Consider the following 14741-nt stretch of genomic DNA (forward strand, 5'->3'; position numbering starts at 1 on the left):
TTGGAGCTTTGTGTGGTTATGCACTGGGTATCTGGTCACGGATCATGGCAGCATGTCAGTCCAAAGACACCCGCTCTTATTTACAGTTAGAAGGTCATGGTCTACCTACTTATATAAAAAATTGCATGTGTAATGAGTCGTGCAGAAGAAAGGAATGTGTCTTTAAAAAGTAAGAGCCATTGTTTATTAAATTGCTCCACTGTCTTAAAGTAAGGCTTATACTCAGATGTGGATAGTTCAGGTCCAAAAATTAAAAATCCAGACCAAGAATCTGTTTCGACCAGCCAGTTGAGTAATCTGTGTATTTTTATACTTAACTGGTTGACTGAAACAAAATTTTGATTCTGGACCTGATCTATCTACCTCTTCCTGTACTGTAGTGGAATCTCTTTTTCCAAAGGACAGTACTAGCTTATGTGTGTAGTACAGTGATGGAGTGCATTGTTTTTTTTACAATAACCAGACAGGTGAATTTTCCACAGGGACTATATTGTGGTTTCCATGGACCCCCAGCTTGCCGATGTGAGGGTCAGGTACCTGAACATAGTAAATGACATGGAGAAGCAGTGCTATAAGTACCTGCTAAACAGCATACAAAGTGACATAAAGGTACTGGAAAATGGTTTCACTTCACAGGCAGCCACATCGTCACTTTCTCTCAGATGAACTAAATAATGAATAGCTTACTGTACAGTGCACAGAGAAAGTCTTGGGACACTTGCTGAATTTTGTAATAGTTGTGCAAATTTATTGGTTTCATAAGCCCATTGACAGGCAATGTTTAACATATCTGCGCATATCTTCCACACAGACATTTTCTTTTTATTAAGTTTCATAATTTTTTGATTGACTCATTCAGTTCTGTTCTTACCATTTTGCTTTTAATTATAATTGTAGTCATTGGCACCCAAAGACATACTAAATGCTAATGTTTGGCGTTCCATGGTATTGCAACAGTGTTGCTAATTAAAAAGAACCCAATCAGACTGCTTGGCAATGACCTTTTAACTCAGAGCAGCTCTTTTAAAACTATAACTTGGATTTCAATTTATTACAACTCAAAATGAATGTTCTACTTAATATTACTGGTTGTTTCTAATGCAATATATATATTTTTGTAAACCCAGGGGTGGATATATCAGGTCCAAAGAGTACTTGGTCTGGATTTGTACCCCCGACCTGAAATCTCCACTTCTGTTGGATACCACATTACAATACGACTACCGTTATACAGTAAAGGGTTTTTGAATAGTTTATAATCAAATTTGTAAATCATTAATAGACAATTATAAACAAGTTATAACACAGTTTTTTTATTAATGAGCTACTTTCATTTATAAGTGGCAGAACAGAACCTTGTTTTAAAGTGGTACAGATTTTTGTTGTAAAACCAATAAATTTGCAGTATTTTGATGGAATTAAGCAAGTCAGAATTTTAGTGAATTCCGCCGAATGTTCCCAGGCCTTTCTGTGAGCACTGTATATATTTCAAATCCATGACCAACAAGGTACCACTGAATTAACCACCCCCAGAGTACCACCCCCAAGCACTGCTCCCCGGGCGCTGAATTAGCTGCCCCATGCTACGTCACACTGTCACATATGGGTTAAATGCAGAGGACACATTTCTTGTTGTGCATTGTGTGCTATCATGTGTCAACAATGACAATCAATCACTAAAATTCTAAAATTTTTTGCAAGTCGGGGTATGGTGAACAAGTGGACAGTCGTGGAACCTGACTTGAAGCCCGCATGTGCCTTCATATTCCCACAGCCACATTATAGACATCTGGGGACAGAATCATGGCTGAGTGATGGCAGCATGATGGAGAAGCTGCTAATGAAGATTAGAGAAAATGTGGAAGACCACAAGGACATGAGGCCCAACTGCCTGCAGGTCTGATTCCCTTTAGAAGAATGATCTAGATTAAGAGTGGCTACTTTTTTGGTTTTGGGCCACAAACAGAAAAATTTCAAGTAGTCAGGGGCCAAACAATATTAAGTGTGGCCATTTTCTACCAGTTACGCTGCAAGAAAAACTATTCTTAGACCAGAAATCGCCTGTGCCATTGAAAATTCATTTTATATCATAATAACCATATGATGCTACTGAACAGTTTAACTGTTGACATTACAGTAGCCTAGTAATGTAGTATATATATATATATATATATATATATATATATATATATATATATATGTATATATATATATATATATATGTATATATATATATATATATATATATATATATATATATATATATATATATTACAGTAGGCATTTCTGTATCTTTAATTTAATTTAATACAATAAAACTCTTTAAAACTCTCATTCAAAAAACAGTGCAAAATAAGCTGAGTGCAAAACGGAAACAGTAGAAAAGATGATGAAAGTGACAAGGCAGTTTCCACCATTCCTACATAGCTCTTAGTGAATACACTGCAGGGTCCAAGTGTCCAACTTAATGATTATGATGAAAATTATTCATTTTGCGATGGTGTCTGAAATTTTCTGAACTCCCTTGCTTTTTCCCATCTTCTCAGTTATGCCATGTTTAATCACCATGGTACAAGTTAGTTTCAACACTAGATGTGTCTGCCAGTGTAGTATAGTACAGTAGTTCTGCTCTAACGTGACTAATGTGTTCATTAAAAACCACATGTTCACTAAAATCACTTACTAAAATACACATATCCAATGGGAACATCAGGGATAGGAAATTCGACTTCAAAACTTAGCAACTTACATCAAAGAAAATGAATTTAATTATAAAAACAGTCATACCAGAGACCAAATATGTAACTCAATGCATTTTAATTAATAAATAATAATAATATCACATTAATAAATTATGTGATAAACATCTCCTTTGTCTTATGGGTCTCACGAGAATTGCTTATTAAGCGCTGCAGTCAAACGTGCCAAAACCGTTTTGGTCATCATTAGTTGGGTGTAGTGAGCCAGGGTCACCTTGCCTCTGGGCATGAACACACCACAAGCACAATGGATTACAGTATGTGGAGGGACATTGAAGGCAACATGGCTACAGACAGTCTGCAAAGAGCAAATTTAAGTAAATTTACAAAATGCTGCAGTGTTTGTATATTATAATTTGTCAGATATTTTACCATTTTAAGAATTTAAAATTTTGACCTGTGCAATACGTGGATGTACAAAAGGTATGATTCTTTTAGATATGACAATCATTTAGGTCAATTCATTGTAAAGAACCAATTTAAAGGGATGATTTGTTCACTTGGATAGTTGTTTTTGTGCACAAGTTGTATTTGTTGTTCAGAGTATATGGCATTGTAGTTCGAGAAGTGCTTTTTGCTCCGATTAAAAATCATAAAATTAAAATGCGATTCCGCTTTCTATTGGACTTGGGTACTGATATCACAAGTTGTAGCAGAACTGACTGTGGTTGTAATGAAGAAGTGCAGTGTACATATAGTGCAATTTATTGTTAGATACTATGTTCTAACTGGTCATATTCCATTTTATTTTTAAAATTCACGCTGGGGCAAAATGCATTGGCCCCATAGTTTTGCCATGCCTGATCTGGACGCTTCAGGGACATTTTTACACAGATAGCATTATCAGGGTATTGTGTTACTCATTACATATGTGTGCACCGTAAGGCACTGGTAGCACACCTGCACCTGCAAATGATGGTGGAGTACGTGAGGAAGCTGATGAAGAGGAAGCTGAGGCTGAAGTCGCGACAAGAAGAGGAAAGGCTGGTGGAGAGGCTGTGTGAGGATAGCCAGTCCCTGAATGACTTGTTCAGCCAGGAGGTTAGTGTTAGTGCCCACCCCCCACAGTCATTGGTACACCGGCTATGTCTGCAGATCCTGTGCTGTAATGTATTCTGATTGGCAGCACTGGTGGGCCGTCACCAGGAGGGATCAGAAGACTTAAGGAGTAAATGTACTCATATTCTAGAAGAATTGTTATTGCTTATAGGCGCATTACCATCGGGAAATTCTTCACATCATTGAAAATTAGTTTGGTGAACCATAGAAATGAGCTCAGAAATACCTGAGATGGCCAAGGAAATCAACTGACTCACATGATGCTTTTGTGGAGTAACAACGTTTATTTAGTCTTTTGCTGAGACAAAATGCAGCAAGGCTTTGCTTGATTTTGTCATTAAATCTTTTTGCGGCACCTGCTGGTGTAGCTAGTAACTGCACCTCATATTTGTGGATTTTTTCTACCGATCAGCTGTGATATGCATTGGGCAAAAATCTGCAAATAAACAGGAGATAAGTAATACATGTAACATAAGAACATAAGAAATTTACAATGGAGAGGAGGCCATTCAGCCATCAAATTCGTTTGGGGAGATCGTAACTAATATCTCGGAGTTATTAAAATCTTATCTAGCTCTGATTTAAAGGAACCCAGGGCTGCACTAGCAGGAAGACTATTCCATACTCTAACTACACTCTGTGTAAAGAAGTGCTTCCTCAAATTCATTTAAAAATGTTCTCCTGCTAATTTCCACTTATGGCCACGAGTTCTAGTATTTAAACTAATAGTGAAATAGCCATTGCTGAACAGCATCCAGACCTGTTAAAATCTATGTGCAAAACATGTTTCACATGTACAAATTGCTCCTTATTTTTGTGAATATGATTTCACACAACACAAAAGAAATACATATTTTTGGTCAGTGAAATATTTGTGCAGCATGGTACATATTTTTGGATTGTTTTCTGTGGGTTACAAATAATAGAGTCCAATAAAACTTCCATAGCCCTCTGACTCTTTGTTTTTATCCAGGGCTCCAAGGAGGAGTGGCTGAGTTCTGTTCTCCTTGGAATTGCTGAACTTCTGAAGCTGCAAGACCCAGAGGCCATTAAGCTGGAGGTTGTCTCACTGGCTCAGAAGTATCCAGACATCAGGTGAGGGCCTGTGGGATGGCACATTTCAAAGACCACTAGACCACAGTCACAATACTCTGCCCCTGATTTGGAGCCAAATATCCTCCTTGACATTCCCATCTCTGAGGATTATACAGAAAATGAGCTAGTGAATAGTCCTGGCAAGCATATAGCAAATAATAAATGGCATTAATTGGGCCTTATTACGCTTTTCCTGCTTTTCCCTATCCTTTAGTGTGCTATGAAGCTTTATGCGCATATAAGCAATCTGCAAAGTCTTAAAGGCCTAAAGTAGATGCCAAAAGGTGTAACTCTGCAAAGGTCCGTCTGCAAACTGCAAGACAGGGGTGGAACGTATAGGGCAAGCTGACTAATCAGAGCACACTGGACTCATCGGGGTGACACTTAAGGCTCAGATAGAATTATAGACAGAATAAATATTGATGGATAGTAAATTTATGATATAGTAGGACCCCTTAAAGCCTCCAATATTAAGTATCACTACTGGCATGATCTTCATCATAATCCATGTGGTGTGATAATCATGTTCCCTCTCCAAGAGAAGAGCATGTCTGCGCCCTGCTGTACCTCAAGGCCAACCTGTCAAAGGACAACATAGCAAACATACAGAAGAACCTGGTGGAGAACCACATCCCATCTGTGCCCACAACTAGCCCACCCTTTTACTGTATGGTGCAGGTCAACAGGATCTTCAAGGTTGCTCACTCGAGATCACAGATCACAGCTATAGGACTACCCAAAATTCCCTTGCAATTTTTAATGCTCTTAGCCTAGCCTGTTGTACCCTCTATTTTTGAAACATTTGTTATATATAATGATTTACAAGCATATGAGGTTATGATTTGTACACATTATATTTCAGTTTGCTGTGTAGTCTTCTGAACCTGTCTCATTGTTACTGTATTTTATTTATTCAGTTACATATTGTATAAAGCATGGATGTGTGTACTTGTAAATTCTAACTCTGATCTTCAGGTTGTGTACTTTAGGCGCTTACACTCATGAAGTGCAAGTCCACAAACATGCAAAATTCCTGTGAGATGTGCTATACTTCAGAAATAGCAGAACTGTAGTCAAGACCACCTTTGTCAAGTTCAAGACAAGCCCAGAACCAGGACTGAGTCAAGTCCAGAGAGGTTTGAGTCCAAGTCAATACCAAACCCAAATGAGAGAGACGATCAAGACCGAGAAAGAAAAAAATCCTCTTTTATACCACTTACTTCACTGTTTATAATTTTTGTGTAATACTTGAGACAGAGTATATCTTCTGTTTTAAGATGATCATTCTGCAGTATTTTTTTAAGATCAAAAAGCAATTGCAGTATAACAGTACTGCAGGATGAGCATGGATACATCGTGGAGATTTGGCAGGCATAAAATTGGTTACCAGCCGGTCTACCCATTTTGGATTTTGAATTAATTAAACTAATGCTTGTTTTCTGAATAAGTTTGCTTAATCAATGATTTTGTTTGAAGGAGGAGTTGTTTGAGAAAAAAATATATAAACATTTTTAAAAGCAGTTGGACTTGGTTGAGAATAATATTTGGTGAGACCTATGGTTAAGATTCAGACAAGTCCAAGGGCTAATACCAAGAAGTCCAAAATGATAGAAAAATGTCTTGAGACAGAACTTGAGTCTGACTACAACCCTGAAAAATAGATTATTAAGCTTTTTGTGCATAATGTAAACACATGCTCTCCAAGTACCATTTCAGTTACCAAATATAAAACAAGGAGTCATTCAAGAACATTACGCTGAATATAATGTGCACTATTTCATCCATTGCCTGGATCACTGTCTTTGTTACGGGCAGCCTGTTGACACCGTTGTGTCAAGATAGCTGGTGTCACGATCACGGTGGAGGTATGCAGCGATCGTGCAGGTAAGGCGAGCAAGCAGCAGGCAGACAGGTCGAGATCGGGGTAACTCGGGGTTTAATCAGGGACGAGGGATTAAAGGACATCAGGCAGGAACAAATCATACAAGATCCATGACTAACCGTACAACAACAGTTAGCACAACAATGACAGACAAGGGGAACAGGTCAGACCAGGACTTAAATACACATGGACTAATCAAAGGAAACGGACAAAGCTGGAGAAATCAGGGGGCGTGGCACACACGAGGAGCGGACGAGCCGGGCATGACAGCTGGAGTGTATGAGGTCATTTTTACCCCGTCTTCTGGGTCTTTTGGACTGTTTATATGTGCTACCTGGCTCCTTCAAAGGTCTTTTGAGGGCTGCCTGTCCAGGGAAGGGAAAGCTGTTGTGGAACTATTAACATTAAAGTCCAGTGAGTGGAGTCCATGGGGAATGGTTATGGTCTTTGAGAAAGTGCCCCTATTCAGAGTGCTCCATCATGTTGAAAGAGGGTAGGGAACACACCCAGGTAAATTTGGAGTTTATCATCTCTGTTTTATATCATCGGTTTTATCTTCTTATTCAACCTAATATTTTTGTACTTTGTGATTCAAGGACTCAAACAACATGTATGTTTTTTTAATGTATTTGCCTCGTGAAATGTACTGACAAGTATTTCTACAAATATACTCTCTTAAATTTCTGTTCAATCACATCTACAATAACTATTTATTTTCTGAAGCATTGTCTAGTTCTGTAAGTTAATGTGAATAAATGCCTGCATGTGGGCTGAGTATGGGCTAGTCACTGCCTTATTAAGCAGTCTTGTTAGTGCTCTGGATTTTGTGTGTAATATGAGAGGGACATTTGTAATGGTTTGGCTCTGTGGGTTACAATTCAGATTGCTACTTGTTCAAATCCCTTGGTCAGCAGAGTAATGTCACCATTGGAAAAAGTGTATCCTAACTGTAAATATAAAGAATTGTTTTAAATTTATTTTTCCCCTTTATTTGTTTAGCTCTCCTGTGATGAGATGCATATTGTGATCGGGTGAACTATGAGTATGATAATGTGACTCCTGCAATTTGAAGAGAAACATTGCTGATTTATCATTGTAGATGTAATTTCTTTGGGTTGTATTTTGCATACACGTTTTTGGCATTATGGGCAATGTGATGGTAACTGTGTATATAATAGGCCTTCAGTGTTTGCACCCACTGCCGTCTTATTCCTGTCCAGCTGTACTCTGCACTTGGTTTGGTTACGGCTGTCAAGTTTCCTTTTGAATATATACATGATGTTGAAGTCTTAACTGTATCTGTTAAATGTTTATCTGAGACTCTTTGTTGATGGATTACTATATTAATAAATGTACATATCAGCTTCCATCCTTTTCATTTAATGGTTCAGCTTCTAGACACATTTTTTTTTTGAGGTTGGGGGGAGGGTGCCTGAGCACCTGCCCATTTGGCATGAGATTTTAAGATACTGAGTGCCCCTTATAACCTTTGATCATCTGTCCCTCAAAAACTCTTTGCACAGCCCTGCCTACTTGTGTCCCTTCTCTTGAAGTCTCACCCCTTTACTCTCAAGGTTTTCTTACCGCCTTTAGAGAATCTTTGGCTGTGTTTGAAATGTCCAAGTGTCAACTATATAGTGAGTCAGCCATTTTGAAGTGCTGTTTGAATTCTGAATTGTAAATTTAATTTACTACAAATTCAGTGTAGAGAAGTTGTACCTGGCATTGGGCATCTAGGACCATGATACTATTAAACCATATTTGAGAAACTTTTCTCCATCTGAACTGTAACCGTTAACCATTTTAAGAAGTAGTGGGAGACTGTGTGTAGGGGGGAGAATGATGAACATGTAGGTCGAGAGAGCTGGGTGAACGTAGGTCGTAGACGTAGAACAGGGCTTACACAGTTCACAGAGGTGGCATCACCTGAAGTGACGATGTCTAACCACTTTCAGGTGCTTCCAGCTTTAGAGCCGGAAGAGACTAGGGAGGCAAGTGGGTCCTTGGGCACCAAGGAGCCGCTTACTCCCAGGAGGCGGGAGGTTGAGGTAGTAGGGGATTTAATTATTAGAAGTGTAGATAGTGTGGAGAGTGATATCTGCAGGGGACCAAGGACATATAGGGAGGCTCTGTGCGTACCAAACCACTAGGCAAAGGATAACATACAGAACAACATGGTGTACCAGATAAGGTGAAATTGCCAGAAAGTGGAAAAGTACGGACAGGGGCGGGGGCTGCTTGTAGAAGGGGTATAAGACAAACATGAACAGCAAGGAATTTGAACTCTGGAGGTTACGGTGTGTCGCAGAGTTCCCAGATCGGTCTGTTGAAATAAATGGAATAAAAGGTTATTGGACAACTCATCCACGCCTCCGGGTGATCTCTTCTCATCTATGGACCCGGTGGAGTCGGCATACTCCAATAATTTGGGGGCTCGTCCGGGATGAGATAGAGGTCGGCATTCAGCAAATAGCAGACGAGACCTGAGTGGGCATGGAAGGCTGCAGGCGCCGCTAACAAAAGGTAAGCAGAGCCTGTTATATCAAAATCTGCATATTGGCTATACTAAATAAAGTAGTCCGAAGTGTCCATCAGGGCCATCAGTAAATTTAGGCAGTGGATGAGGTTAGGTAAAGGAACATTAAGGCTGGGTTGAAGTCCCAGGACGGTGGGTTAGAGTCCCACTGTGGTGTCCTTGGTGTGGCAGCCCCACTATTCGCTGACGAGCAAATAGAGACACTGGGTTAGGGTCGCAGTGAGCTGGGTTAGAGTCCGGGGTAATTCAGGACCCCCGAATGTTAGTTTGGCTAAAGGAATAAGGTTCTGCCTCTCTAAAACGGGTCCGAAGGTATAGAGCCCTCAAAGCACTGGGTTGGAGTCCATCCATCCATCGATCCATTATCTTCCGCTGAATCCGAGGTCTGATCACGGGGGCAGCAGTCTCAGCAGGGAAACGCAGACTTCCCTCTCCCCAGCCACTTAATCTAGCTCCTCCGGGGAAATTCTGAGGCGTTCCCAGGCCAGCCGAGAGACATAATCCCTCCAGCGTGTCCTGGGTCTTCCCCGGGGCCTTCTCCTAGTGGGACATGCCCGGAACACCTCACCAGGGAGGCGTCCAGGAGGCATCCTAATCAGATGCCCGAGCCACCTCATCTGGCTCCTCTCAATGTGGCGGAGCAGCGGCTCTACTCAGTCCCTCCCGAATGATGAGCTCCTCACTCTATCTCTAAAGGAGAGCCCAGCCACCCTGCGGAGAAAACTCATTTTAGCCGCTTGCAATCGCGATCTCGTTCTTTTGGTCACTACCCATAGTTCATGACCATAGGTGAGGGTAGGAATGCAGATCGACTGGTAAATCAAGAGCTTTGCCTTTTGGCTCAGCTCCTTCTTCACTATGACAGACCGATGCACTGCTCGCATCACTGCTGATGCTGCATCGAACCGCCTGTCGATCTCCCACTCCATCCTTCCCTCACTCGTGAACAAGACCTGGAAATACTTAAACTCCTCCACTTGGGGAAGGATCCCCTCCCCGACCCGGAGAGAGCACTCCATCCTTTTCTGGCTGAAGACCAGATTTCGACCTCAGATTTGGAGGTGCTGATTTTCATCCCAGCTGCTTCACACTCGGCTTTGAACTGCTCCAAGGAGAGCCAAAGGTCATAGTCCGATGAGGCTAACGGAACCACATCATCTGCAAAAAGCAGAGACCTAATCATAAGTTGGGCTAACTCCCATGCACCCTCCAGGACCCTGCCGAAAGTATAGAGCTGGTCCACTGTTCCACGGCCAGGGTGAAAACGACACTGCTCCTCCTGAATCCGAAGTTCGAGTATCCGACGGACCCTCCTTTCCAGCACCCCCAAATACACCTTACCAGGGAGGCTGAGTAGTGTGATCCCCCTATAGTTGGAATACACCCTCCGGTCCCCCTTCTTGAAGAGGGGGACCACCACCCCGGTCTGCCAATCCAGAGGCACCGCCCCCGATATCCATGCAATGCCGCAGATGTGTGTCAACCAAGACAGTCCGCAACATCCAGAGCCTTAAGGAACTCCGGGCGGATCTCATCCACCCCCGGGGCCCAGCCACCGAGGAGCTTTTTAACCAGATAGGTGAGTCCGCCCCCAAGTCCCAAACTTTGCTTCCTCATTGGAAGGCATGTCGGTGGGATTGAGGAGGTCTTCAAAGTATTCCTTCCACCGACCAACCCACAATGTCCCAAGCTGAGGTCAGCAGCGCACCCTCCCCACTATAAACAGTGTTGATGCTGCACCGCTTTCCCGCCCTGAGACGCCGGATGTTGGACCAGAATCTCCTTGAAGCCACCCGGAAGTCGTTCTCAATGGCCTCACCAATCTCCTCCCATAACCGAGTTTTTGCCGCAGTGACCGCCGAAGCCGCGTTCCGCTTAGCCTGCCGGTACCTATCAGCTGCCTCCGGAGTCCCACAGGCCAAAAAGGCCCGATAGGACTCCTTCTTCAGCTTGACAGCATCCCTCACCGTCGGTGTCCACCAGCGGGTTTGGGGATTGCCGCCGTGACAGGCACCGGCCACAGCTCCGGTGAGACGCCTCAACAATGGAGGAACGGAACATGGCCTATTCGGACTCAATGTCCCCCGCCTCCCCCGGGAAATGGGCGAAGTTCTGCCGGAGGTTGGCGTTGAAGCTTCTCCTGACAGGGGATTCCGCCAGGCTTTCCCAGCAGACCCTCACTATACGCTTGAGTCTACCAGGTCTGACCAGCTTCCCCCCCCACCAGCGGAGCCAACCCACCAACAGGTGGTGATCAGTTGACAGCTCCGGCCCTCTCCTTACCCGAGTGTCCAATACATGCGGCCACAAGTCCAATGACACGACCACAAAGTTGATCATCGAACTGTGGCCTAGGGTGTCCTGGTGCCAAGTGCACATATGGACACCCTTATGCTTGAGCATGGTGTTCATTATGGATAATCCGTGACGAGCACAGAAGTCCAATAACAAAACACCACTCGGGTTCAGATCGGGGGGGTCGTTCCTTCCAATCATGCCCCTCCAGTTCTCACTGTCATTGCCCATGTGAGCACTGAAGTCCCCCAGTAGACAACAAGAGAGTCCCCGGGAGGAGTGCTCTCCAATACCCCTTTCAAGGATTCCAAAAAGGGTGGGTATTCTGAAGTGCTATTTGGTGCATAGGCGCAAACAACAGTCAGGACCCGTCCCCCTACCCAAAGGCGAAGGGAGGCTACCCTGTCGTCCACCATGGTAAACCCCAATGTACAGGCCCCGAGCCAAGGGGCAATCATTATGGCCACACCTGTTCGGCACCTCTCCTCGTGAGCAACTCCAGAGTGGAAGAGGGTCCAACCCCCTTCGAGGAGACTGGTTCCAGAGCCCAAGCCGTGTGTCGAGGTGAGCCCAACTACATCTAGTCGGAACCTCACAGCCTCGCACACCAGCACAGGCTCCTTCCCCACCAGAAAGGTCACATTCCATGTCCCTAGAGCTAGCTTCTGCAGCCGAGGATCCGAACGCCAAGGTCCCCGCCTTCGGCTACTGCCTAACTCGCACTGCACCCGACCCCTTTGGCCCCTCCTACAGGTGGTGAGCCCATTGGAGGGGGGACCCACATGCCTTCTTCGAGCTGTGCCCGACCAGGCCCCATGGGTGTAGGTTTGGCCACCAGGCGCTCGCCATCAAGCCCCACCCCTAGGCAACTTAGCTCCTGGGATCATTGGAATACACAAACCCCTCCATCACGATAAGGTCTCGGCTCCAGGAGGGGCGGGTTGGAGTCCCGAGGTTAAAATCCTCAAAGCACCGGGTTGGAGTTCCGAGACCAAGGGTCTCAAAGCACCAAAAAGTGTAATATTGTTATTTTGTGTTATGTTGTGTTGCGTGTCAATCTATGTATTGGTGATGTGTGTTTTTCCAAAAAGTGTGAAAGTGTGTAGAAAGTGTGGTTGGATTAACCCTAGCCCCGAGTGTACGGTTTTGGAAAGAGAGAGCCAGAATGGATGGGGAATTCGATAGGGAAGTGGACGACGGGGGCCAGGCGCCCCCAGTCGAAAAAGGGGCATGGAAGCCCCTGTCAAGACAAATGCAAATCGTAGGAGTAGCGGTGTCAAATGCAGCAAAGGAGAAGGAGAGAGATAGGGTGGTAGCCACAGCAAAAGAGGATGTGTACTGTGGTTCGGGGCGCGGGATATCAGCTAGAAGATAGACAGTCCTTGGGCGAGTTACTGTGTTGGAAAGAAAGGGAGCACGCTAGTCACAGGGACGAGGCGGCTAAACAGAGGCGTCAGGCCGGGATAATGGGGAAAAGGAAGTGGAAAGGAGAGGAGAAGAGACAGGAACAGGAGAGAATGGCATGGTGTAAATTGGCCCTGTTTTAGCAGGGAACAGATCATTTACATCATGAGGGTCAGAGCAGAGGAGAGGGCCAGCCGGAACCCGAGAAGGGGGAACCGAGAGAGGGAGACAGGCCCCCTGCCTATACGTGTAAAAAGGTTGTCCCTTCTGCCCCGCCTGCCTATATGTGCCCTATGATCACAGTTACATCCGGGGAGATACACTTACAAGGGGGGCATCTGGCTGGGGGGGAGACCTCGACCCCCTCAGACGCCAGATTAGGTGTGAGATCGGAGACGGACTCGGACTTAGATACTGAGTGCAGGGAACCCAAGTGGAGACAGGCAAGCAGGGAGGAGATAAGGCAAAAGCAAAAAGTGGTGGGGGCGGAAGACGGGTCAGCGGGCAGGGACCAACACAGAGAAACTAGAGGACGGTCAAAAGGTGGAAATGTGGGGTCATGTTAAGGGGGTATGGAAGGACGACCCAGAGCACAGGGCCCTCGCAGACCAGGTAGAGGAGCGGTTTTCCAGAATGGAGGTGGCACTACAACGGGAAACCTCACGCTTAGAGGAAAGGGTGAGGGCTCAGGGCTTTGCCCTCGATGAAGAGGGAGAGAGCGAGGGGGCGTGTCATTACAAGGTCTCAAGGCCCCCAAAGCATCAACTACCTCTGCTAAGAGAGACGGGCCAGATGAGGGCTAAATATTGACCCTTCCCGATAGGAGACGTGCAGGCACTGGCTGATAAAATGAAGGAGGAGGACAGTGGATGGATAAGCTAGACAAGCTCACTCAGGGGACCATGTTGGCACTGGGAGATTTCCGGGCAGTGGCAGCCAGATGTCTGACTAAACACTCATTGCTGGAGGTAGAAGAGAGGGCAGGGACACTGACGCATCCTGATGATGTTACCTTTACAGCCGTAGTACTACGCATTGGGAACACCATGAGAGAAATGTTTCATCCTCCAACTGGAGCAGGTGTCCCAAAGCTGGCATGGGATGAAACCATGTACCCTAAGGAATACCTGGATAAGTGTTAGGAGGATTGGACGCGGCGAACCGGGTGCCACCTCGGACAGGAGGGGGTGCAGCGAGAGTGGTTCTGGCGGGCTGTAATGGAGGGGGTTCCAGAGGGGGTGCGGGCTGCGATCCTGAACAACCCAGACTTACCGGACTCCCACGTATGGGATAGGCATGTGATACACCACCTACAGTGGGCCAAGGACGAGGCAGGGAATGAGGAGAGTGACATTAAAAAGCTCCAAACCCAATTGCTGAAGTTGCAGGTGGGGGATGCTAGGCACAAGGCCAACGAGAATAAAAAGAGTGGGGCTGCTAAGCAGATGGTGGCAGAGGCGACCACAGGGGGCCCACACCCACAACCCATGCCAGACCAGTGGGGAGGAACGTACCTCGCTCTGCCCTGCCAATACAGCGGGTGGGCACCCAATTGGGGAAGAGGGCGAGGTGGTCTGGGTCAGGGGTTGAGAGGCCGAGGTTGGAGAAGGGGCACTCCGCAGAGAGAACAACCATGGGGAGGCGCCTGCTACCGGTGTGGGAACTTCGGGCACTGGGCCAAACATTGCCCAGCCCCCAGCCCGATGAGGGG

The 14741-nt window shown here is 45.2% G+C and overlaps 1 protein-coding gene across 2 annotated transcripts in view; it reads left to right on the forward strand.

Moving 5' to 3' along the window:
- The window catches only part of LOC125720874 (exocyst complex component 3-like), a 48451-nt gene extending 40289 nt beyond the window's left edge, over positions 1–8162 (forward strand). Inside the window, exons 9-13 of one of the 2 annotated variants that reach the window (XM_048996773.1) lie at positions 483–609; positions 1775–1897; positions 3645–3800; positions 4792–4913; positions 5458–8162. In XM_048996773.1, coding sequence (XP_048852730.1) covers positions 483–609; positions 1775–1897; positions 3645–3800; positions 4792–4913; positions 5458–5566 — 637 coding nt within the window. In that variant the 3' untranslated portion in view covers positions 5567–8162. Of the gene's footprint in view, positions 1–482; positions 610–1774; positions 1898–3644; positions 3801–4791; positions 4914–5452 lie in introns of both variants that reach the window. The other variant, XM_048996772.1, reaches the window with a different exon arrangement.
- The last annotated feature ends 6579 nt before the right edge of the window (positions 8163–14741 follow it).

This window comes from Brienomyrus brachyistius, unplaced genomic scaffold (assembly GCF_023856365.1).
Source record: "Brienomyrus brachyistius isolate T26 unplaced genomic scaffold, BBRACH_0.4 scaffold27, whole genome shotgun sequence".
NCBI lineage: Eukaryota > Metazoa > Chordata > Actinopteri > Osteoglossiformes > Mormyridae > Brienomyrus > Brienomyrus brachyistius.